This window comes from Ailuropoda melanoleuca, chromosome 6, assembly GCF_002007445.2.
Source record: "Ailuropoda melanoleuca isolate Jingjing chromosome 6, ASM200744v2, whole genome shotgun sequence".
Classification (NCBI taxonomy): domain Eukaryota; kingdom Metazoa; phylum Chordata; class Mammalia; order Carnivora; family Ursidae; genus Ailuropoda; species Ailuropoda melanoleuca.
Genome location: NC_048223.1, coordinates 59897496 through 59924508, shown reverse-complemented (window position 1 = coordinate 59924508; position 27013 = coordinate 59897496). Strand labels below are relative to the sequence as shown.

Here is a 27013-nt window from a genome sequence, read left to right as displayed (position 1 = left end):
ATATCATAATTTAATAGGTACCAGGAACCATGCTACCTTTATCCATTTGATATACTTAGACTAAGGAAAAAGTCTCTCTGCCCAAGTGAAGTCTGAAGCTAATTTGTGGCGTTCTTTCCACTGATAACAACCCATGATGGCTGATCTATGATTTGTCTATGGGACAGAGGGGAAGCATACGGGGGGAGACAGCCCTGGGAAACAGAATCCGACTGCCAAACTGGCCCAGAGAGACTGATGGATCTTCAGGGAAGAGGGAAACCATTCCAAGAGCGGGCTCTCTTATCATTCCCTAGGGCTGGCTAGGTTTTCTTTGTAAGAGTCATACATTCCAAACACTGAACTCTTTTGCAACAGTGGTAAACTCTCTAAAGACTTTTAATACATCTTGGAATCAGCTTTCAGCTTGATTTATTACAAGAACAAACACAAGAAATTATACCTGATGTGGACGAGTCTGGACCAGTTAAATAGTCACAAACACCATGGTGCTAATGAGGCCAAAGTTATAGGCACCATTCACGTACAGGCCAGCTAACTTTGCTAAGTTCTGTGGCCTCAAGCTGCACTCAGGAGCCCAGCTGGTCATTTCAGACATTTCTACCCCTGGTATTAACATAATCTGCAGGCATAGGTGAGGTGGGTGGGAGATGTCCAAAGGGCCAGTATGACCTGTAACAAATTTGGAGTGCATGTTCCAAGATTGCACAATGGCAACATTTATCTACAAACAGAATATTCTGGTAACAACCCAGGATTAGCAAAATATTAAATGCCAAAGTAAAGATAATTTTCTGAAATTATTGATAAATTAGCCCCTTACTTTCTTAACTATCTAGGCCTTAGTTTCTTATACCAGAGCTGTAGGACTGGGAACAGGAAAATAAAATGCAAATTAAGTTATTTAAAATGCTTGCACTTTATATCTAATAAATGATGAAACCGTAACAGCAAGTAAAATCACTGCACACACCGTGTACCAGGCACCATTAGGTGCCTTATAGGTATGAGCTCACCTAATTCCAGCCACCATCTACGAAAGGTTCATTTATTCCTTGAACAAATGTTTCCTGCCTGCCTACCATGTTCAGGGTATGGTTCTGGGTGCACGGGGACACCTCGATGAAGAAATGAGTTCAAAGCCCCTGCATTCAGGGATAATGGAAACTAAGGCATAGAAAATTTTGCCCAAGGTCACAAAGCTGGTAGCTGGGATTGAAATCCAGATAGCACAGCACTAGAATTTTTGCTCTGTTAGTAACTACATTTTCCTGTTGAAGCCATTTTTCCACCTAGAAGCAGGAAGCCTCAAAGAGGGCCCTAGAACCACAGAAATCAGACACTAAGAGGGACACGCTGTGGATTGTCTAGTCCAAGTATTGTGTGTGCTACATCTCCCCACTGCCAAACCCGTGGCAAGTTTCTCTAAAATTCAACATTCTTTTCCTCTGAGCCCAGATGCTGCCCCAGAATCCTTCTTCACACAGTTTTCCAAGGAACTACTGCTGGCCATTTGAACCAGGTCCTCATTATATAATCATCCGATTTCTTGAGAGGCTAAGATCTTACCCAAAGACACAAGGCGAGTGACTGGCAGTGGCAAGTTCAGAATATGTCCATTGACTCTCGTTTCCGCTTTTTTACCAACCCCTCTATACCATGAATACTTGCCTACATAGTGTTTCTCACACACAGATTTCCCAATGGACCATATGTAGGATCATATATATTCCAGACACAATAAGAGCACTGATTAAAAAAGCAAGACAAACAATTTTACAGTTTTCCACCTCCAATCCATCATCAAAACGTACTCAACGTCATGGATTCTCGCTCAAGTTTAAGAAAACAACCAAGAAGTAACTAGGTAAGTCTTTAAGCTACAGAGTCTGTAATGTTTAGTATCAATTTACAGGGTATATATATATATATTTTTTTTAATTTACAGTTTGGGAAGCTTAAAACACCCATCCATTCCTCACTCCCCAACATCTGTCCTTCCATCTACTTTTTTTGTGTGTAGGACTTTAAGGATAGTTTCAGTGGAAAAAAAAAAAAAGGTACAGAGAACTCATAAACCCACAGATTTTAATTATTATGCAACCGAAAGGAGGCAGGGGAAAGCCTGGTTTGAGCTCTGCTAACAGCAAATCCCAGCAGACGTTAGAATTCCAGAGGCTGCCATAAGGGAAATGATGGGGGCCAATCCAGTTTGGAATCCAGTGGTTCAAGTAATTAGGGATCTGGAAGGGCTTTGTGGTTTGAACACTCGATAACTGGGGTCAAAAGGCACTGGCTCTACTTCTGCTAAAGGACTGACAGATTTCCTGGCTGGAGGAGGCCCTATCAGTTTTCTGGGCAACAACTCACACAGAGTTTAATTACTGAATGATTCACAAGTATCTGCCGGACAACTGCACTGGTCTAAATTAAGCTTAATAGTGAGTGAATCTGTTTGGCATTATTCCAAGTAATTTTTTTTAAAGAGCTAGAAATCCTTCAGGTTAAAACATATAAATACATACATGTGATCTAGTGATTGTAATGCTACCTTTTAAAAAAGCATACAGAAATAGGGGCACCTGGGTGGCTCCTATAAGCGTCTGACTTCAGCTCAGGTCATGATCTCAGGGTCCTGGGATTGAGCCCCACATTGGGCTCCCTGCTCAGTGGGGAGTCTGTTTGTCCCTCTGCGCCTCCCTCCACCCCGCTCGTGCTCTCTCTCTCAAATAAATATTCTTTTTAAAAAGACAGAAAAACAAAACAAAACAAAAACCCATACAGATATGGGATCAAAAGGCAGATTTTCTGATGGTAGAGGTAAGAAATCTGATTATTAGAAAACACTGCAGATCACTCAGGAAGGACAAGGCACTGAGCTTAAGTATTAGATAAATGGTCAGAAAATCTGGTTGTCAATGAGAAGGAAAAAGGAAAGAGGAGCTCTCTCTACTGTGAAGAGTTGGGCCGGATTCAGGAGCCTGCCTTCTCAACCCTGCTGGAAGGCTGAAGGAGGTTCTTGCAATTAGTGATGGGGATGGGGCAAGTGGTTTCTTTGCAAAATGTATATTTTAACTACTTCATTGAATTTCATGAGCATTAAAAAAAAGAGAGAGAAGGAAAATTCTCTGTTGCAATTAAGTTTCATTCATTCAACAAATTCTGTTTGGGTTTTTTTTTTTATTTATTTGAGACAGAGAGAGAGGGGGCACGAGTGGAGAGAGGGGGGAGAGAGAGAAGCAGACTCTTTACTGAGGGCGGAACCTAACATTGGGGTGGATCCCAGGACCCTGAGATCATGACCTGAGCCAAAGGCAGACGCTTAACTTATTGAACCACCCAGGCGCCCCTCATTCAACAAATTTTACCGAGCAACTGCTATGCAGTTCCTGGTGCGCTAATGTATTTTTATAGTAAAGCAGTGCAGCTGAATGACATCAGAGCTAAACTTCCTAGACATGAAAACAAACTTTGTTTTAACTCCCGATTTAACCCAAATACAATCAAATCGCTAAAACTGAATCATGCCACAAATAAGTTATAAGAACCGTTCTTACAGTATTTTCTATAAATTAGCTATCTACCTGCACTCAGAAACCTGAGCTCAGCTTACCTCGCTGGCTTATTTATAATGAACACAACGGACGCTGGTTTCCACTAAGATTTTGCCTAGCAAGCAATAAAGGTGTGTGTGGAAGAGTTTCCAAGTTTTATAAGGAAAAAGCGCAATACCACTATGGAAAAAGCCTCCCTTTTAAAGGGCAACTACTTCCAAATGATGAAAAGAGTCAAAAATTATTCATGCTATTGAAGAAAACACCAAAAACAACCCCCCCGCCCCGTGATGCTTTGCCAATTCTGAGTGCACGAAGCCCATCGGCAGGTTGAGCTCAGATCTGGAAGGCGGAGGCAGGACCCACCTGCTGTCTGTTGTTGGGCATGTAGGGCAGCATGGTGGACACGTGGAACATGACTTCATAGTCTTTGTATGTGGTGTACAGGGAGTGCGTTCCTGTAGAATCAGCTGAAAACAGAGGTGAAGGACAAAAACAAGTCAGGCAACTGCGAAAGTCAGCAGAGTGACACTTACAAGGTTGTTCTTCCGAAGGCAATTCATTTAGCAAACAGACCACCCAACTCTCAACCACCTGTGTGTCCTGGCGGCCACTCTGCTCTCTGGCTGTGCACTGTTCCTGCCACTCTCCAACCCACGTCTGTGGCCTGAAGGCTCAGGCGTCTCCTCATTTGCTCTCACCCAGGGGCTTCCCCCCTGCCCTTTCCTCAACACGCTCACCTTCGAAATACTGACTTTGAGGACCCGCCACGGACGCGGCGGAGCACAGGGAAGCAGGAGAGGCCAGAAGCTGGAGGCGCAGCTGGGGGCGGGTGTGGGTGCCATTATTTGAAGGGTACGAGCTAACTAGCAGCTCTCCTTGCCCCATTCTGGGCGTGTGTGTTTACAGTTAATTCTGAAGTGATTCCTGGACACCTGATCTTCCAGAACTCAACAACACGAAACAGGACTGACTTAATATGGAAATAAGAACAAAAAAGTGTTCAAGATTTCTTTCCCTGAATCATGTAATTAATTTCCTTCTCTTTGCAGCAGGCAAGGCAATGGTATAGTCGGATGATTAAGATGGTGGAGAATGAAGGGGATCGCTTACTGTATATTATGTGCTGACACATGTTTAAGACTATGACATCTGAACCCTTCTTAATCACACAGCTATTCACCTTCTGAAAAGCAGAATGATTCTTTGCAAATTCAAAATCCATCTGTATTATCAACAGATTACCACAGACTGAGAGTTTCAGGCACCTGAACCAACATTTACATAATGATCTTAGGGTGGAGTTTTGAACCACTTTGTATATGGATAAATAAAGGCAAAAAGATACCTAGAAAGTAAGATGTAAACAGAATTCAGATCTGCCTTTCTCAATCTTTGACCAACATATAAGTTTGTCTATTTTTTAAACAAGAAACAATGCTATTCAAGGTCATTTAAAAGAAAGTTTATTCCATCATGTTTGTTGGGGAAAGTCTAATCATCTTGGGTTAACTTTTTTTTTTTTCAAGTAGGTTCCATGCCCGCATGGAGCCCAACATGGGGCTTGAACTCACAACCCTGAGATCAAGACCTGAGCTGAGCTTGAGTCGGACGCTTAACTGACTGAGCCACCTAGGTGCCCCTCATTTTTAAATCTAAATATTTTAATTTTACTTTAAAAACATTACAACATTTAGCCTTCATGGGCCTTTATTATTTTCTTTCTGAATCTTGCACTTTTTCTTTTGAATATTCATTCTAAGTCAGAAACGGTCCTGAAAATTTTCTAGAAAAAAAAATATCACATCTAGTTTTGCAGATTCTGAAAACGTATTCATAGCAGACAATTTAATCAGAAAGGGAAGTATTTAAAATGTTTACATACAGATATTGACAAATCAACTTGTAGATGATAAGAGGGGATATTCATCCAATAAGCTGTATACTAACCCGTCCCCAAATAATGCAATTATCTCTTGGACCTATATATTAAGTACATATTTGTTTTTTTTGTTTTGTTTTGTTTTTTTGGACTTCTTGGAAAGTATTGTTCCATTTCAACTGTCCTGGCTGAAGACAGAGAGTGTGGCTTTGGAAGTAAGCGAGCAAGGTCACAAGGAAATGATAATTGTCTTCTTCCATGAAGAACTGACTCGTTAATAACAACATGAAGGTCGGGGCTGAAATAACCCAGCACATTCAACAATTCTCATCATAACACCCTGCTATTCCGATGGGCAGAATTCAGCGAGAGAAATCCTCATAGATAGCTGATAGCCTGGTCAACAGGTTTCAGCTTCAGGAAATTGTGGTGAAAGTGGAAAGATGAATTTAGGGGGGAAAGCACTTTTTTCTCCCCTAAAGATTTTGTTTATTTATTTGAGAGAAAGAGAGCACAGAGGGAGAGTGAGAGGGAGAAGTAGACTTCCTGCTGAGCAGAGCTCGACCTGGGGCTCGATCCCAGGACCCAGGGATCATGAACTGAGCCAAAGGCAGATGCTTCACTGACTGAGCCACCCAGGTGCCCCTGCGGGGAGAAAACACTTTAAAAAATGCAATCATAATTTATCCATCCCAAATAGTACTACAAGATGGATTTCTGAAATTAAATATTCTGAAAAGTTTTCATCTCAAATGTCAGTACGGTAATGGAGAAGGTGAACTGACGAGCTTGTTCAAGGGTCTGCTGCAAATATTTCTGATGGAAAACAGACGCGGGCCATCATGGAAGTCCCCAGTTTTGTCACCTCTGCATGCAGACCCAAGAGAAGCTGTGCATGGCCTGGGCTCTATACTCCACTCTGGTGAGCCAGCCGATGGTCTTAGTGGCTCTTGTCCCCTCTGTTCCAACTTCATTTCACTTTGTACTTAGGACAGGAAGAACCCATCTTCAAGCCAGAAGGAACATCCGGACACTCTACATTTCCCCATGGCTCAGATTCGACCAAGGTCCTGTGGGAGGACAGAGTGAAGAGTACAACACCACTGTCCTGAATTTAAAAAGGAAGATTGTTTTTGTGTGTCTGTTCTATGAGAGACATTATTTTATTTGACCATTTCATGAGACAGAATTCTTAGAAACCTCCTCTTTACTACAGGGATGTCTTAGATATCTCACAGAACACCTTGCCTTGCTCATAAAAATAACTTAGATTTGTTGATGAGGAGAATCAATATGTCGAAATCTCATTCTCATGTTATCATTTCCGTGAGCGAAGGTGCTTAGCACGGCATCTGTAATGGGTCAGGGACATGTATCTCCTAGGTCATAAAAATTCAAAGCTGATGTCAGNCTGCATATTCTCAGACCACAACGCTCTGAAATTGGAACTCAACCACAAGGAAAAACCTGGAAGAAACTCAAACACTTGGAGGCTAAGAACCATCCTGCTCAAGAATGACTCGATAAACCAGGAAATCAAAAAACAAATTAAACAATTTATGGAGACCAACGAGAATGAATACACAACGGTCCAAAACCTATGGGATACTGCAAAGGCAGTCCTAAGGGGGAAATACATAGCCATCCAAGCCTCACTCAAAAGAATAGAAAAATCTAAAATGCAGTTTCTATATTCTCACCTCAAGAAACTGGAACAGCAACAGAGGGACAGGCCTAACCCACTGACAAGGAAGGAGTTGACCAAGATTAGAGCAGAAATCAATGAATTAGAGACCAGAACCACAGTAGAGCAGATCAACAGGACTAGAAGCTGGTTCTTTGAGAGAATCCATAAAATTGATAGACCACTGGCAAAACTTGTCCAAAAACAAAGAGAAAGGACTGAGATTATTAAAATTATGACTGAAAAGGGAGAGGTCACGACCAGCACCATTGAAATTGCAAGGATTATTAGAAACTTTTATCAACAGCTATATGCCAAAAAACTAAACAATCTGGAAGAGATGGAGGCCTTCCTGGAAACCTATAAACTACCAAGACTGAAACAGGAAGAAATAGATTTCTTAAATAGGCCAATTAACTATGAAGAAATTGAGTCAGTGATAAACAACCTTCCAAATAATAAAACTCCAGGCCCAGACGGTTTTCCTGGGGAATTCTACCAAACATTCAAAGAAGAAATAATACCTATTCTCCTAAAGCTATTTCAAAAAATAGAAACAGAAGGAAAGCTACCAAACTCATTCTATGAGGCTAATATTACCTTGATCCCCAAACCAGGCAAAGACCCCCTCAAAAAGGAGAATTACAGACCGATTTCTCTAATGAATATGGATGCCAAAATCCTCAACAAGATCCTTGCTAATAGAATCCAACAGTACATTAAAAGGATTATCCATCATGACCAAGTGGGATTCATACCTGGGATGCAAGCATGGTTCAACACTCGCAAATCAATCAATGTGATACATCATATCAACAAGAAAAGACTCAAGAACCATATGATCCTCTCAATTGATGCAGAAAAAGCATTTGACAAAATACAGCATCCTTTCCTGATTAAAACCCTTCAGAGTGTAGGAATAGAGGGTACATTTCTCAATCTCATAAAAGCCATCTATGAAAAGCCTACTGCAAGCATTATTCTCAATGGGGAAAAGCTGGAAGCCTTTCCCTTAAGATCAGGAACACGACAAGGATGCCCACTCTCGCCACTATTATTCAACATAGTACTAGAAGTCCTTGCAACAGCAATCAGAAGACAAAAAGGGATCAAAGGTATCCAAATCGGCAAAGAAGAAGTCAAACTGTCTCTCTTTGCAGATGACATGATACTCTATATGGAAAACCCAAAGGAATCCACTCCCAAACTATTAGAAGTTATAGAACAATTCAGTAAGGTGGCAGGATACAAAATCAATGCCCAGAAATCAGTTGCATTTCTATACACGAATAACGAGACTGAAGAAAGAGAAATTAGGGAATCCATCCCATTTACAATAACACCAAAAACCATACGTTACCTTGGAATTAACTTAACCAGAGACGTAAAGGACCTATATCCTAGAAACTATAGATCACTTTTGAAAGATATTGAGGAAGACATAAAAAGATGGAAAAATATTCCATGCTCATGGATTGGAAGAATTAACATAGTTAAAATGTCCATACTACCCAGAGCAATCTACACTTTCAATGCTATCCCGATCAAAATACCGAGGACATTTTTCAAAGAACTGGAACAAATAGTCCTTAAATTTGTATGGAACCAGAAAAGGCCCCGAATCTCCAAGGAACTGTTGAAAAGGAAAAACAAAGCTGGGGGCATCACAATGCCGGATTTCGAGCTGTACTACAAAGCTGTGATCACAAAGACAGCATGGTACTGGCACAAAAACAGACACATCGACCAATGGAACAGAATAGAGAACCCAGAAATGGACCCTCGGCTCTTTGGGCAACTAATCTTTGATAAAGCAGGAAAAAACATCCGGTGGAAAAAAGACAGTCTCTTCAATAAATGGTGCTGGGAAAATTGGACAGCTACATGCAAAAGAATGAAACTTGACCACTCTCTCACACCATACACAAAAATAAACTCCAAATGGATGAAAGACCTCAATGTGAGACAGGAATCCATCAAAATTCTAGAGGAGAACATAGGCAACAACTTCTATGACATCGGCCAGAGCAACCTTTTTCACGACACATCGCCAAAGGCAAGAGAAATAAAAGATAAAATGAACTTATGGGACTTTATCAGGATAAAGAGCTTCTGCACAGCCAAGGAAACAGTCAAAAAAACTAAGAGACAGCCCACGGAATGGGAGAATATATTTGCAAAGGACACCACTGATGTCAGTTCTTATACGTAGGAAAATATTTACATTATCTGTGTTGCAGTTTTACAGAACGTACAGATCGGAAGTTCTTACAACATTTCCTCGATCCACCCCACTGAAGAGAGAGGACAGGCATGCATACTAATGACTCCATGTCAGCACTGGCTTTCCAGGAAGGTTGTCCCTAAGGGCAGCATGCCCACACCTCCAGGGGAATTTGCAAAGAAAAAGGAAGGAAAATCAGAAAAGGCCTCATATGTGGACACTACAGTGGGTGTCACAAATTATTCCCTAATTTTTACAGATCTGAGGCAAGAGCAATATGCATCCTAATAGTCAACGTCCAACCTTGGCATATGTGTAGGACACACAGGGGCCCACACATGAGGTAACACGGTCTCCAGATTGGAGGAGCTATGTTCTAAATGTAAACTTTCAGAAACAGATTTAAAAAACCAGATCTGGGGCGCCTGGGTGGCACAGCGGTTAAGCGTCTGCCTTCAGCTCAGGGCGTGATCCTGGCGTTATGGGATCGAGCCCCACATCAGGCTCTTCTGCTATGAGCCTGCTTCTTCCTCCCACTCCCCCTGCTTGTGTTCCCTCTCTCTCTGGCTGTCTCTATCGCTGTCGAATAAATAAATAAAATCTTTAAAAAAAAAAAAAACAGATCTGATTGACAGGCACACAAAGACTTGGCCCCACCCTGATGTAGGCAAGTATCTATGAGGGTCCCAAGTTAAAGGACACTGGGGGCACGGAGCCATGGGACGACCTCAGACGGTCTCACACAGACACTCCCATGGGAAAGAAGTTCCCACTTCACCATCCCTACTAGGAGTGGGCTACATGCCTTCCCACTTCCTCCAACTGTACGAAGAGTAAACAGTTAATTGCTTGATAATAAGGAGAATTTCCCAAAATACACAAAATTACTCTGCCCAGAATATTTCAGATGCTGATAGCCATGAAATCTAACAGCACAAAGACAAAGACAGAATACTCCGAATTTATGAGGACCAGAAGGAACAGGATTCTTCCAATGAAGACACAAATGTGCACATCACGGGCTGGTGCCAAGTCTGTGCTGTAGATCGCCACCTTAGAGCTAGTGTGTGCCCCGCACAAGGGGCCTGAGCAGCGTCACTGGAAAACAGCATGCATCAGCTTTTACCCACTGTTTCAATTCCCTGGTTAACACTGTGAAACCAGAAATGAACAGAATGAGCCTGAGAACATGGCATGAGCGAACGTGCTAATATTTTGTCTTTTAGAAACAAACGCAGTGCTCGTCCTTGGTATATCAGAACAAGGGTGTGAGAGAAGAGGTGAGGCTAAAAGAAAGAAGAAAATATTAAAAGATTCTTCACAGAACACTGGGGAATCTCTCTGCTGGTGTTACAGAAAAAGAATTGACCTTTTGAGCTTCTGCGAAACACATACCTCTTGAGAAATGTGCTTCCTTTGCTCATCTGAGGAAACCTCAACTCTGTCCCAAATAAGCTTGGCGAGGCCACTGCCGGGGTCAAGAGCAGGAGGGCATGTGATCGCTCACTTAGATTTATGCGGTGTGCCTACCTTTGGAGAATTAAATTTGCGCGCACACACAAATAGGAAGCTTACTTTTATTGTCTAGCTGAGCTCGATATTTGGTAAATCCTTTCAGCCGGACTCGCTGGCCCAGAAGATCAAGGAATTCCTCAAAGGCTGGTCCCGCGGTCTCATTGTTATACATCTCCTCCTCTGTGCTCTGGCCTGCTTTGCAATAGAGGATCCCGATCTTGTGCTGAAAGCTCAGCTGAAATGGGGGAGAAACAGAATTACTTGGCAAAGAGCATCAGACAAGCTCACTTCCAGTAAAATTAAAACAGTAAGCATGCCAGGAAATAATTCCCATAAGCGAATAAGCAAAAGAGGAAGCAATTGTCATCATGCAAAATGCTACAGATATCTAACCAACCCAGAAACCGCCCAGATAGAGCTGGAGAAATGGCAGAAACCCTAAAAAACAGAATGGATGGCCATGGCCGTGTGGGATGGACCGGTTTCCAGGAAGGGCAGACAGCCCCAGGCACCTACTTAAAAAACAACCTTGGAAGTACCGAATCTTACACCCTCGTGCAGTAAGGAGCATCATCTTTCAAGTCAGAAGAAAAAAAAAAAAAAAAAGCCACAAACTTTCAAGTTTTCCCTCTCTGGCTCCTGATGCTTTTGTTGTTGTTGTTCTTTGAACATTCATGAAAATACGAAAGACAATAATGAACAAACAAATTAAATGAAGGTCCAGTAAGGAAGGAATCCCAGTGGGCACTGTGATATATGTATATAAATAGAACAATGTTTTGTGTCCATGAAAGTAATTCTGGCTATAAAATTATAGTCATTTCTGTATTTTTGACTGTCTTGCAAAGAAAACATCTGCTAAATATACAAGAGACCATAAAGAATTTTATGAGCCACTGAAGAGTTCCTGCTGTAACGCTAACTCACCATCAATCTCTTATTGGGCTGGAAACCACAGGACTGCTTTCTCCCGAGGCTGGGGAGACACGGGGTCCAGTTTACAGCTTTCGTATTGTAGCCAAAGAGAAACTCCTTCCGACTCATGAAATCAGAGCACTTATCTTCCTACCAGCTGTCCGAGCCTCAGAAACTGACAGATTCATCACCGATTTCCTAAAGGCATCCAACCATAACACTGTTCGCTTTCATTATCAAGCCATAAAATCGAGCCTTTAATCAAAATTCATAGCTGACGACCAGTAAAATAAGGCAAAACAATATTCATTTCCCTTGAGCAGCAGAGTGATAAAAGCAGTCACATCCACGTTACCTAATGGCAACATATGATCCAAGGAAGGTAGGAAGCCACCTGCCCGGGTGATCTGGGAGGACTGTAGGAAGCACCTCACTGCACTTAAGACACATTGAGAGTTGAACAGAGAGTCAACCAGCACTACACTCAGAATGTAGTCGACCCAGACTAAGTGCTATGAAAGGAAGCATCGTGTGTTCATAGCGTGACTGAAGGAGCTACCCTATGGCGATGGACCCCACGGCATACTGGGCAGCCCACAGGCCCGGGTTCCTGTCAGAGCCTACGACCCTCACCTGCACAGTGAGGACAGTGACTCGTGCCCCGCGTGGGGAGACAGGAGATGCTGTGCACAAGTGACTTTATAGCTAGTATGATACATTTTATTGAGGTAGTTCTTTAAGAGGGTCAAGTAGAGAAACATTTCCATTCTTCCAGAGACTGAGGAAAAAAGGTTTCTGATCGACTCAACTCTCCAAATAAATGAGACACCATATTTACTGCAAATAGACCATCATCTAGAAAAAATATGAAGTGCAATAAAAATGCGTACTCTTACTTCATCAGAAACACTCATTGTTCCTGGGTGACTCAGAAGACGTTTCAGGATGTTAAAGCCACTCGGGAAACACGGGACTAGCAATTATCACCACAGATGTTGGCGATCTCAGCGACTGTCAGGATCCATGCTAGTCCTCTAACAAGGCCTTCCTATCCCAGGTATCACATTAGCTTGACGACTCTTTGGCCATGAGAAGAGGACTGCAACTCTCTCCCATTATCTGGCCCTAGCCTTAATGACAGTCCACCAGAGATGCAGTGGGATGGTTAGCGCTGGCGCATGTAACCCCAACATCCCGCAGGCCCAAATGCCTGTGCATCCCGGCCCCCATCGCCTCGCCTGCACCCACAGTCTGCAACACTGTCATACACATCCTTGGGGCTCCATACTCTTTGCCTGCCCTCTGCTCTTCCTCCTGCTGCTCACGTCAGGGCTCTGCCAGCGCCACACGTCAATACCATCTGGCCACCTCGTCTTGGGCCACCGAGGCCTCCAATGCCCCTAGACCCCCCTGCCGCTTGTCCCAGTCTGCCCTGGCATCTCCAGCGGGAGAGCCCCTTCTCTTCTCATGTCAACACCCATGGGAGGAGGCCCTGAGGAAAGCTGTATGGGGCCCAACGGTTTGGGCTAGTGTGGCCTCATGCCCGTTAAGCAGAGTGCTCACCGGACGGGCACAATTTCTGTATGTGATTCCTGAGTCTTCTGGACTGAGTCCTGGTGGACTCTCGTTCAGGCAAAGGCCAAACACCCAGAGAACTGGACTCCCCTAGGCCTACTTTGCCGGCTGCAGTGCTGTCCACTTCACAGCCCTCTTCCCAGCCATCGGACAAACCAGCCGGAGTCTAGACCCTGACTGTGAACAGGATCTGCATTCCCTCCAAGAAGCCCCTGGGCCCATGAAAATTAGGGGATGTGGCTCTAATAGATTTCAAAGCCCCCAAGCATTCATGACAACCATCAGAGTTCTGGTGCAGTGAAAATGTCCTGTGGCACGTGCACAGCATGGCATGGGCATCACACACGTTTACCGTGAGGAGGTCACAAAATGGAACTATCTCTAGGGTCTTAGAACAAACAATTGTGGTTTGCTTGCTACAACGGCTGTCATTCCACTAAAGCTGTAACAGAATGAAATGCTGAAGAGACTCCTCTGTCTTAAATCTCTTACAAACCTCATGAAAACAACTGGAATGTAATATCGACCATCACTCCTCCTGTGTTGTATCACAAAGCCAGCAGCACACCCTGCAGTTAATTGGGGCACAAAACAAAGGGGGAGACTCCAGCTCCCAAGTACTAAAATTCCCAATTCTCTCAGAACAGGGTTTGTATCCAAGCCTTCCAGACCTCAGGTTATCCCCTAACCTCTCACCCTTCCCACTGACCTTGATTTAACAGTTCTGAACTACAGCCAGTCCCACAGCCATGGGGGGAGCTCAGTTGGCTCTCAGGCATCAGTACTGTCAGAAACCAGAAATACTCGCTTGTCAAAATTGCATACCGCATCAGTGCTGAGAGCTGGACCTACAGACAGGCCGCACAGACAATCCAGCACACAAGGTCTCTTTGGCTACCTGGGACAGGATGACAATTGACTGCTCCATTCCCAGGGGCAGAAGCCTTGTCCTCATTGATAAGGAAATTTAAATGAAGGTGACAAAAACAACAAAGCCTCAGAAATGCCTTGCAAATAAACTGGAGTGTGCAGGGAAGCCCTTCCTTCTAGTGCTTTCTCTGGACTCAGTCTACTCCTGGCAAGCATGCAGTCTCATTTATTTAAATCATCTCTGTAGACCTGTGTGACTTCGCCGGAAGCAAGCCTGGTGTGCCCGTAAACATGTATCTAGGGTGAGGGGGACACGAGGAGAGCTGGCCTGAGAACAAATTAATCATTCTGCTAAAGACGCCATGATATTCTCAGATACTGAGCGGCCATAATAAATCTGATTTTTTTAAATGTCAACCTATATAACTGTATAAAGTCACCTGTGATATAAATTAGGAAAGTCTTTAAACAGGAAAAATGAGATTTGAGAGGTTGAGAGGTGAATTTATGTAGATACAGTGACAAAAGTTTCAGAGTCTCGCTTAATAATTACTTTCCTTGTCGTTCTGCATTTAGGGGAGTCATTCTGCTCAAAACATCTTCATGAAAATAAGAGAATGGGACGCATGATCTGAACATTTAATGAACCCCTGCTACAAACCTATGTCCTTCTTGAACACAGCAGACGCACTCAGTGACCGGGTCGGACCAGGGCAGCTAAAACCCCAGGGAAGCAGCACACGGCAATATATCCCTTCAGTACCTTTTCAAGATTCAAACCCCCTAAGAACAGTACCCCCAAACCTGGCCCATCCCATTCCTGTGCAGATTTACTATTAAGAAGGTGAATCAAAAGGGCACTACCTGGAATGAACTCTCAAACACTCTAAAAGGTTAGTGGCAACTTTTAAGGATCTTGTAAAAAGTAGGATGTTAAAACAATTTTTAAAAAAGCCGTCCAATCTCTCTTAGGGATGAAAATAAAGAGTATCTCTTCCTCATGTAATATGGGGATCAGACACCATCAAGAGGTGTGGGCAAGTGACAAGGCCACGCTGCACACCATTAGGAAAGTACACCAAAGTCAAACAAACACTGTGTGGAAAACCACACGAAATTCAATTAGAACTAAACAATGCATTGGTTTGCTTAAAAGCAGAACCCAATTTTCAATGCATTAATTTTGACATCGGACTACAAAAAGGTGTTCATTTAAAAGCACTTAAACTCTTCATTAAAAAAAAACAGAAAGAAAAAACCAATTGGCTGGCATAGCTTCTGGACCTACTCTGCTCGACAGAGTTTCGTGAGGAGACGGTCAACGGTAGCTGTCATGATGTCTTTCGGGGCTCGGAGGACTTTGGGATTCAGGCCTGTGGACCAGGGGCCATCTGTGGGATTTTCTACAGCAGCCTGAGGGGACCAGCTACCTCATCCACCGTGCTCTGCAGCCAGTACAGTGATAGATTTTACAGGAAGCCTAAAGGGACAGAGAAATACCACATTCTCCCGGGACCAGAAATATCATAAAAATAAACATGACAATAAGATATGAAGATAAATGCTGTTCTTCTCATCAAGCTTGCTTGCACCTGGAGTATTTGGACCAACACCGACACGTCCTTCCTACCTCTCGCTGATAACACGTTTTCCTCACCTGCTTCACGGACATCTCGTACATTCCGCACACTTTACCAGTCACGATCATGTTCCAACTATCCTGGATATCACACAGTCTTACAGGTCAACTGCTCTAGGGGAGAGTTTTGGTTTGGTTTAGTTTTGTTTTTAATCTGTCAGCCTTCCTTCTTGAGACAGACAGACCTCAGGATTATTCACTCTGAATGTCACAGTGCCTGCTTCCTTTGGCTAATCACGCAGTGTTAATTTCTTAGACAAATTACCATTTCACCACTTTTAGAATTCCAGCCATCTGAGTATCAAATACGCCATCAATATACCACATTGGTGTTACTGGATCAACCAAGAAATGCCTCCTATTCTCTCTAAAATAGGCAAAGGAATTTTCCTTTGAAAATTCTGGAAATATACATCACTACTGTCTTTTTGGGTTCTAAAAGAAATTCACTCATTTGAAATAAGTTGCATACACTGGGGTGCCTACTTCTCAGTTTCCCCACTACGAGTTACCTTGTATCTTCATTTAAAAATTTCCATTGTCTGGGCCACCGTCCCTATCCTGTCCATCATTACTTCTCTCCTGACAATGTCAACAGTCCATAATTGAACCCCAGGCCATCATCAGTCTTTATCTTCACCAGCCTGTCTCATTCCCCTCGAGCAGGATCATCTTTCTAGAATACAGATCTGATCGTGTCTTGTCCTACCAAAAAGCTTCAGTGGCTTCCTACTGCCTCCTGAATCACATGCAAATTCCTTAGCCTAGCTTTCAAGGTCTTGCATGCTCTAGCTTCAACATACTTCCCTAGACATGCCCTTGTCTTTTTTTTTTTTACTTTTATTATTTTTTTGTAGTTTTATTTTTTTTATTTATTTTTTATTATATTAGTCACCATACAGTACATCATTAGTTTTTGATGTAAAGTTCCATGATTCATTATTTGCGTATAACACCCAGTGCACCATGCATTACGTGCCCTCCTTAATACCCATCACCGGCCTATCCCAATCCCCCACTCCCCTCCCCTCTGAAGCCCTCAGTTTGTTTCCCAGAGTCCATAGTCTCTCATGGTTCATTCCCCCTTCTGTTTACCCCCCTTCCTTCTTCCCTTTCTTCTCCTACCAATCTCCTTGCTACACCTTATGTTCCACAAATGAGTGAAGCCATATAACTGCCTTTCTCTGCTTGGCTTATTTCACTTAGCATAATCTCCTCCAGTCCTGTCCATGTTGCTGCAAATGTTGAGAAATCGTTCTTTCTGATGGCTGAGTAATATTCCATAGCATATATGGACCACATCTTCTTAATCTAGTCATCTGTTGAAGGGCATCTCAGCTCCTTCCATGATTTAGCTATTGTGCACAATGCTGCTATGAACATCGGGGTGCATATGGCCCTTCTCTTCACTACATCTGTATCTTTGGGGTAAATACCCAGTAGTGCAATGGCTGGGTCATAGGGTAGCTCTATTTTTAACTTTTTGAGGGACCTCCACACTGTTTTCCAAAGTGGCTGTACCAACTTGCATTCCCACCAACAGTGTAAGAGGGATCCCCTTTCTCCACATCCTCTCCAACAATTGTTGTTTCTTGCCTTGTCTATCTTTGCCATTCTAACTGGCATAAGGTGGTATCGCAGTGTGGTTTTGATTTGAATTTCCCTGATGGCTAATGATTTTGAACATTTTTTCATAGAAATTCCCTTGTCTTACAAAGAAACTCATCATAGTTACTAAGGTAGCCAACTGCTCCCATCCCCCTCCTGAAATTCTACCCAAGTTCCAGTTACAATGCCGCCTCCTTCAGGACGTGCACCAGCAGATGTTATTTCTTCTTTTCCCAAAAGCACTGCCTTTAAACCTCCCCACAATCCACTACCATATTCTTCCCTGCAGAGGTCTTTGTGCTCTTGGTCTTACTGTTCCCCCCGGGGTGAGGGACGACTTCTTAGCCTCAGTCTCCCCAATGTATGTTGTCCATTTCCACCTGTTAGCATCAATGCCTCACATACAGTGGACAAGAATAAATGTTAGCTCAGGGAAAGGCCCAATGTGAGTTTTTTAAACCCTGGAAAAAATACCACCGATCCCTAATAATCATGAATCAGATGTGTATTTGTTAGCTGGGATGCACCAAAACCTTGGTAAAAACAATACAGGTCACTACTCAGCAGGAGAAGTCTTGCACTAGAAAGCCATCATGTTTCTTAGGAACAACAGAGGGGGGGAAAAGGCTTCAAGGCATTAAAAATAAATGATCTAAAAAGAAAGATGGATGGGAAAAGTCTAAAACATTTAGAAACACAGACACATGCTCATACCCAAACGGAGCATCAGACATTGTACACACCCCTTGTTCATCAAGTTTGAGTAGTTGCTCCGAGACCTTGGGTGAATTCGAAGCCTGTCTCAGGCACTGAATGCTCAGCTCTGGAATGACATACTCCAGAACTTCTTTGAGAGGTAGTCCCCGTGCGGTACCGTGCCTGGCGGTAGAGGGTATGGCGTCTTCTAGAATTGCTCCTCGCAGGGTTGTCAGCTGCAGGGGCAGAACAGAAGATTCCAGAACATCACAGAAGAGTTCATGTTTACTCCCAGTTACTTCTTGAAAGCTTGATTTTTCAGTTGCCTTCCAGAGGGAGAAAAGTCATTCTCCTTTCTGCATGGGGCAAAAGTGACTATAGCTCTCCAAGGATGGAAGCGAAATCAACACTCAGAGTCTTTACACAACAAAAGGGCACGGGGCTCAGGGATAAACCAGGAGAGGTTGAAGTAGTCAGGAAGCTGCCTGGAGAATGAGGGGAGCCGGGCGGAGCAATGATGTTCCTGCAGCTCCCAGAGCCAACCTGGGCCTGGGCCTGGCCCCCTGCACCTCCCTGCCACCCCTCCCTTCTCTTTTCCTATTGCCCTATGTTGCACACCAACTTTTGTTCCATTCCTTTCTCTTCTCCTATTTCCCTTTCCACTACTGATGAGTCGTGAAGCTGAATGGGGGTAGCCACTGACACCCACGGGCAGGGTGATTCAGCGCTCAGATTACTTACTACAGATTCTCCCTCGTGACTGCTATGTCCTCAAATGTGTGATGAAGGCACTCGATAGCCATTCTGACACCTGCCCCAGAGAGGAAATCCCAGCACTGCGAATCAAGGGACCTAGCTCTGACTCGCCCCACTCCGACTCTGGGAAGAGAACTATGAGCGGACAAGTGAGGGTTGTAGCAGCGATGTCTGCCACGTGCATCGCGGTCTAGAACACCACTGCCCAGCAGCGGCTTGGGCAGCAATGAGCACGCTCTCTCTCTGCACTGGCTGATACAGGACCCACTGACTCCATGTGGTTACTGGGCTCTTGACGTGTGACCAGCATGACTGAGGAACTGCATTTTGAATTTCATTTAATCACTTTAAATAGTCGCATGTGGCCAACGGCTACTGAATTGGACAGCACAGGCCGTGACTTAAAATACGTCACTACAAGAGAGGGGCTCTGTCTCCATTTACCCAGCACAGAACCCAAATCACTGGGGCACCTGGCAAGCCACGCACGTGCACACGCAGGGGACTAGCACAGGCTCATGCACACGCAGGTGACCAGAGAGAGCTCTCTTTCGTCTCTCTGATCTGGAAGGAGCCAACTGAAATATGCGTGCTGGAATACTTGCCAAATACACCCCCCCAATCACAACAGGTCAAGAGAATAAAGCCTGAAATGCAGGCCAGATCTCCTTCTTTGTAATCAGCATCTCTGCCCATTTGGCTTTATTTACCTATTGTACCCTTTGTACAACAATCCCACTTTTTACTCAAAGCAAGGCTAGCGAGGCACCAGGCTGGGGCATCGATGTAATGCACTGTGCAGAGACAGCCTGCCACGCTCCCCCACTGCAGACCATCTGATTTCCTGCATTAGATGTCAGTTCCGACATGAATGGTCCAGTTCGTACGTGTCCTCTCTGAGCCCCCAAACCTTGCATTCTTACCATTTTATCCTTTCTATCATGTAAGCGGGAAGTAAATTCATTGCCCCTTAACATCTGTGACAGGTTTTCAAAATTTTATTGGGAATAAAATACTGTAGGCTTTTTCAGTGATCTTAAATACTATAATCAGTAACATTAAACCTTATCTGAAACAATCTAGTGCAGTAACGTCACAGGCTTCAGCCCAGGACAGCAAGGACACAAGGCAGCCATTACCTCACTTGTCCTGAAGGCCACTCGGTAGTTGAACTGGGACCCCTCTTTCTCCTTGGTGTCTTCCACCTTCTCCCTCCGGATGCTGACGGCCACCGGGCCAAGGTTCTCATCTATTCCAAAGTAGTTCTGGTGCTCTGTAACAGGAGACAGCGGGGGCATCAAAAGAAAGGAACAAAGGACCGGATGGGTATCTTTTCTGAGTGTGTGTCTAATCTCTGAAAAAAAAAAAAATACTGCATGGGTCTGGGTACACAATTCCCCAACTGTGTTTGATCAAAGTGTTTTGTTTCCAAATCAGATGTACTCGTACATCTCCTCTTCCGTTACTTCCTCCTCTCATTGGGCTCGTCCCCAGCTCACGGGCAGCAGCAGCCCTCCCCTGCCCCCTGCCACCATTGAAGAGCATCCTGGGAAAGAGTGTGCTACCATTCCCAGAAACTGTCCAGTGAAGAATCTAGCTACTTGAAGACCACTGAATGGCTTCCCTCCACCTGGGAAGGTCACCTCCTCTGACCGAATGTGGGCACTCGGATTAGCCAGGTAATCCTGGCGCCCTGTCCGGTGCAAAGCTCACTCTTTCATTACGATGTCACTAAAGTACTTAGCCATCTAATGCGAAATGTTACAACAGACAGAAAAGACATAAAAGGTCATTAGTTGCTGAGGTCAAACTGTATCTACTGATTCTATAACTTGGTTTACTCTGTTCTCAGCTAATCGTGACTGTCACATAAAATCACTGGGCCTGCAGGGTTCTAATCCGTACGGTCTCACTGCAGGAACAGATTTTGGGGACCCTCTTGTCTATCTGGCACAGGAATCCCCAAGCACACGCTCCGAGGGATGGTCGGGAGTCTCACCACACATTCAACAGTACGTGCCAGGCAGCGTTTCGCGGTGGGGTCACAATCCAGGACAGATTCCCGTTTGTGAAGCTAACATATGAGCCTGAGCTCTGCCACGGGCGGGAAGCTCACTACTCCGTGAGCAATCGCTTCTGGACTGTGGGACAAAAGTTCCTCTGTCTGCTGAAAGAAGTCAAAACACTAACTTTTTAAGTGTCATCTTCTGAAAGGACCCAAACTTAACACTCAGATGTGGCCTGTTTCATATGTCCCCATATGAAATAGGGGGACCGATTACCTGAATGTTTGTTTATTCCCGCAGCTTAGGTATTTTTAGCAGCCCCATCACACCAAGGATCCATGTGGAGCAGGTGGGAAATGCAAACCCGCAGGTGGTGCTCATTTTCTTATCAATGAACTGCTACCAGGTCAGGTCCCCAGGTGCATACTTGTAACAGTGATTTTTTTTTCACCCTCTATGCAGAACCAGACTCATCCCTTTTGACTGTCACCTTCAAAGTTTGGGCCCATCTTTCCTGACTCTTCATTTTTAGTTTAAAAAAATATATAATGAATCAGATATTTATAAGCTTGAAGAAAACTGCAGGTATTCTGAAGTCTTTCAGTTATGCTAACATTTTCTGCCACATTAACTGTGGAAGGAAAAAGAAACGTTATTGAGAAAGAAGAAACCGGGATGAAAACAGCACCTGCCATCAGCCAGGGCACACATTACCCAAAGCCAATGATGACTATTGGCTAGGTCTTGAAAAGTCTTTTACTTCTTTTCTTCTTACTTCCACAATCATTTACTTCTTTACCTCATACAACCAAATGAGATTAACACTGTCATTATTTCTCTTCAGAGTCCTGGCTACAAGCAGTAAGTGCACTATTTTGGGGCTGGAGGTGAGTTACTGACTTACTATAGTCCTGGGCTTACACAACAGGAAACAAGCCTTTGTGTTTGATGGGTAACAGGTCCCCTGGGTAAATTATATGCCAATTAACAGCCAGGTTAACTGTTAACAGGCAAGAACAACTCCAGTGAAACCAAAAACACATTGTAAAAAATGCAGGGGTTTGGGGAGAATTGACCCAGAAGCAGTTATTTGGGTTTTAATCAACAGTTTAAAAATATTCAATGAAAACAGAGACTAAAAGTTAAATGTCGTACATTATCATTTCATTGAAGGTGGCGTTAGTGACTATTAGACCCACGGCATTATACTAGGTTCTGTGGAAAATGCATCTTTAAACTTAAATGAGTTAAGAATTTTTTTAGCTGCAGTTTGTTCTGACAAGAACTTTCCTCTTCATCTCTTTCTAAGGCAGATGAGTGAAGGAAAACATTCAGAAAGTGCACGAAAACACGACCAGTCATCATCAGGCAAAAGCTGCCTTCTTAGAACCCATTTTGACAAGTTACCTGCAAAAATGCTCAAATGGATTCTCTATTAGGCATTTGACGAACCCTACTGACATGAATCCGGTGGGCTTCGAATTATTTTAGGGAGAAAAAGAGCGACTGAGTCATCAAAACCCTTTCTTGTGGTGAAATCGAGAGTCCAGATCACGGGCACTGAATCACTCATTCTCACATCTGACAACTAAAAATCCTAGAGCGAGCGCTGCTCCCATATCATCAGGTGCTGTAGGCACAGCAGACGGGGGTCGGCCAGGGGCTGGTGGCAGGGGGGGCTGCCCACAGGGGACACATGAGAATTTTCTGGGCTGAGGGAGCTATCCTGCATCTCGATGGTGCTAATGGTTACGCACCATATTCATTTGTCAAAACTCTTAGAATTCGACACTTTAAAAAGGGTGAATTTCACTGTAGGTAAAGTGTACCTTCATTTTTAAAAATTGGGGAGGAAAAGGTCGATGAGAGGAAGAGCCAGTGGGCCTGGCAAGCAGATGGGTCTCTGGCAAGACAGGAGTCACGAACGCTCCCCCAGCCCCGAGGACCATCCGTCCACCCCCACCACCCCTCGGTGAGGAGAATACCTGCTCCTCGAGTATTAGCTCTCTCCCCCATTTTCTCACACTACCTCTACCCCATACTTGGGCTCTGGCTTGGCAGGCCTGTCTGCCGCGTGGGGCACTGTCGGCTTCTGGGGGTGTCCTTTCTGCATGAGCCACCTCCAGGGCTCTCCTTCGGTGTCTGCTTTGGGGCTGCCCCTCTGGCCTCGCCTTGTAACCTAGACGTGTCCCAAGGCTCTACCGTCAGCCCACGGCTATCTGTTCTGACTCTGTCTCTGTCTTTCGATCTGTCCGAACATCAGTCTGTCCTTCCATCCACCCACCCATCTTCTCCAGGAAGTTCCTCAGTGACATTACCCCAAACTCTCTACAGACGGCTCCCCCATAACTCCCCTACCTCATGCATTTACCCACCCCCCCCCCCGGCCTGGCGTATCCTTCGCTTTTCTGTGCTTGACATTCTCACGCATCCTTTAAGATTCAACCCAAACATCGCTTCCACTGAAACTATTTGCCTCACCTCCAGACAAGGCTGAGTCCTTCAACTCTTATATCCTCAAGGCCTGATATGATAGGGCCTAATAAATGATAAGTGCTTAACGAACTGTGCTTGAATTAGGCTCCCTTGGTGCTGCTCAAAAGTAATGGTCTTCTGAGCCTCACGCAGTACCATCAAAATAAAAACTAGGAGGCAGCTCGATTCCTGCTGGCGACTGCAGAAGGCAGTGTGAAAGGTCTTGGGACCAGAAATGTAGAAGGTACTGCCCTTATGAGAGAGGCGATGTGGTTTCTTAATATGCTTACAAAACTGAGAACTGGTAACACCTACTAGAACAGTCCTACTGCTTCTACAACAAACTGCCACAAGCCGGGGGGGGGCTCGAAACTCCCAGCTCTGGAGGTAGGAAGGCCACAGTCAAGATGCTGTCTGGATTGCATTCCCTTAGGAGGCTCTAGGGAAGAATCTCTTTCCTTGCCTCTTTCAGCTTCTAGAGCTGTATTCCGTGAATTCCTTGGCTCACGGGGCCTCTTCCTCTATCTTCGAATCCAGCCCTAGATCCTGCGTCAGTGGCCACACTGCAGTCTTCTCGGTCCGATCTCCCTCTGCCTGCCTGCCTCTTCCATGAACACTTGGGATGGCACTGGGGTTCCACCCAGAGAATCCAGCATGGTCTCCTTGTCTCAAAATCCTTCATTTATCGTATCTGGAAAGCTGCGTTTGCCATATAAGGTAAAATACACAGGGCCCGGGGATTAGGACCTGCGTACCCCTGGGGGCCAGTACTCAGTCCACCACACACACTCCACTCATTTGAATTCATTCACTCTAATATCAAGCACGGGCACATCCCAGCGATGGCCAGTCACTGGTAAGTACAAGGGATACAACGACGAGCGAGACATAGTGCCTGCTTCACCAAGTTCTAGTCCTGTGGGGCTGACGCTATCGGAAACCGACTCCAGTTATGCATTCTAAGTTCTGTGACAGACTAAGTATGAGGTAGCACGGAAACACCGCTAATATCCACTAGAGAACCAACAATCCAGAAGAAAAATGCCACATACGCAAAGCAAATGTCACAAAACCCGACTACCCTATTTCAACATATTCATATGCACATAGTTTTACGAAGCTGCTCTCCTTGCTCTGATCCATTTTTCCTCACTCTTAATTCTGTTCCCACAAAACACTTCCTCGAATGCTCTTACATGCTGAGTGTTCTCACCCACAACCACAACGTGTCCCCTCCACTTTGAAGGGTTGTACTTGGTTTTGGTGATGTTTTGTAGTTCTCTGTCATTCATTCATGTCTTTCTTTGGATTCAGTGCAGGTCCTTGATGTTTTAAGGTAATATAAATAGTATATTTCCAAAGTTTTCCATTTTTGTTTGTATGTTTCTAATATAGAGAATTCAGATGGGAGATGTGATCATGTCTCCTTTTAGTTTGACCTGTGTTTGTTTTTGTTTTTTCTTTTACATGTTCTGAAGCTCCAATTTTGGTGCTTGGAACTGACCCTTTTATCATTATGAAATACCTCTGTTCATCTATAGTGACTCATCTTGCTTTACAGTCCACTTTGTATTGCTTTGATCAGGTGGGGCCCCAACTGCTCTATTGGGGGAACCCCAGCTATTAGTATAGGGAGGTCTTTTGTTCTCGAGCCCATCCATGGCTCCAGGGAAGGTTCTCCCATTCTCCTGTCTGGAGGCATTTAGTCCAAATAAGGATACAGGGTTGGGCATCTCACTGTGTTGATTTTCACTTACTCCTTACTCTCTACTTAAGCGCCCTAGTCCTGCCCTTAGCTGTGCAGATGTTCAACTTCTCCAGAATAAATCTTCAGCTTTCCCCCCGGGTGGGGATAAGTAGTAAATGGGCAATAAGGGAGAGGAGAGAAAACCCAGCTTTTTAAACATATTGAAGTGGCCCCCTGCTCTCACCCCCGCCCCCAGCTCTTCTTCCGAGGTACCTCGTTCTGCGGTACATGAACTAGCTTCCTGATGGCCTGTCCCTGCCATTCCCCCCCACTGCTCCCAATGCTGGAGGGGTGGCGTTTTCCCATCTGCAAAACTGGTCTGGTTCTTCTGTCAGCTTTGGCATACCTTGCCTTTCACTGCTCCTCTCTAGTTCTCTTTATTCCTTTGTGGCTTTATGCCCTTTGTTATTCCTTCACTATTATTTTTAGCAGTGTTTTGGAAGAGGGAGAGATAACATGTGTCTCCAATTTGTCACACTGAACTAGCAGTCCCAAACTCATGTACTCTTAAATGCCTACAATTCTAATAAGCCTGATTACTGGTTTCTGAACCTGGGCTATGCTAACTTATCACCTGTTGAACCTTGGGTGAATTACATAACCTTTCGTAACCTCAGTACCAGCTCCCGCCTGCCTGCCCCCCAAATATATGCATCACACTTATCGTCCTTAATCTCAGAGAGGTAATTAAAACTGAAGACACGAATGTTACTGACGAAAACCTAAATCACCAACAAAAAGGACTGAACATAAAATAAAAAGCATCATGGGGCATTTTGACTTTGAGCCCAATAGCCTACAAAGTTCAAGGGTCAGCCTGAAGATGATTGACACTTAAAATGTCAAAATGCCGATCTATAATCACCTAGAGGGGCTACCTCCCATTCATGGTGGTCTTTTAAAGAATGCGGTGCATATATTTTACTGAAGGGTTTCTTTTTTTTTTTTTTCTTAAAGATGTTATTTATTTATTTGACAGAGACAGCCAGCAAGAGAGGGAACACAAGCAGGGGGAGTGGGAGAGGAAGAAGCAGGCTCCTAGTGGAGAAGCCTGATGTGGGGCTAGATCTCAGAACCCTGGGATCACGCCCTGAGCCGAAGGCAGACACTTAACGACTGAGCCACCCAGGCGCCCCACTGTGCCACCCAGGCGCCCCTACTGAATGATTTCTATCAGAAACCATATATATTTTTTTAAACTGGGAGAATTCAAAATTTGCATATTCCCTTTTCCACTGAAGATTAATGAAAGAACCTTTTTTCTTTTCTGTCTGCCTCCCCACACTTGTTTTCAATTTTTCCGTCCCCATTTCACACAGACACACTCTCTGAAGGCAAGCCAAGAGATGACGTTCCTGCCACTTAAAATCATCACACCTTTGGACATGCCAGCTCCGAGGCCCCCTAGCTGTTCTTTAAGGGCTCTTGTCATGCTTTCAGTTAGCCAGGGAATAGAGCAGGTTAGCTGGATGGGTCTCGAAAGAAATCACAATCTTCTGCTGCACAACGTAACATGCATAGCGTATAGCTTGCACATACCATGAAGAACAGGGTAGACTCCAAAGTCTCCAGGAGGGAGCCAAGGTGACCCTTTTAAATGACACTCTGGGCCCCACCCCACCCCGGCATGGCTTAGCTTGCTCATCTGTACCATGTGAGCCTTCCCAGCTGTGGGCAGAGGACAGTGAGCAGGTGCCCCTCACCCACGGGAGCCTGTCTATATCCCAAGCACATGATTTCCATAAAATTGCTTTAAGAGTACATCAAATAAAATCCTTCCTTGGCAGAATGGAAGCAGTGGAAAGACTGGAGAAGCTGAATGAAAATCCACATATCATGCAAATACAACAGGGCAAGATAAAAAAAA

At 44.4% G+C, this 27013-nt stretch overlaps 1 protein-coding gene across 9 annotated transcripts in view; it reads right to left on the bottom strand.

Moving 5' to 3' along the window:
* Positions 1 to 27013, bottom strand: part of SIPA1L2 (signal induced proliferation associated 1 like 2) — a 240798-nt gene that overhangs the window by 71404 nt on the left and 142381 nt on the right. For all 9 annotated transcript variants that reach the window (XM_019797353.2, XM_011222166.3, XM_011222167.3 and 6 more), the window contains 4 exons: positions 20058 to 20191; positions 18210 to 18398; positions 10920 to 11094; positions 3921 to 4024 (listed from right to left, as the gene is read on the bottom strand). In XM_019797353.2, the coding sequence (XP_019652912.2) occupies positions 3921 to 4024; positions 10920 to 11094; positions 18210 to 18398; positions 20058 to 20191 (602 nt within the window). The remainder of the gene's footprint in view (positions 1 to 3920; positions 4025 to 10919; positions 11095 to 18209; positions 18399 to 20057; positions 20192 to 27013) is intronic.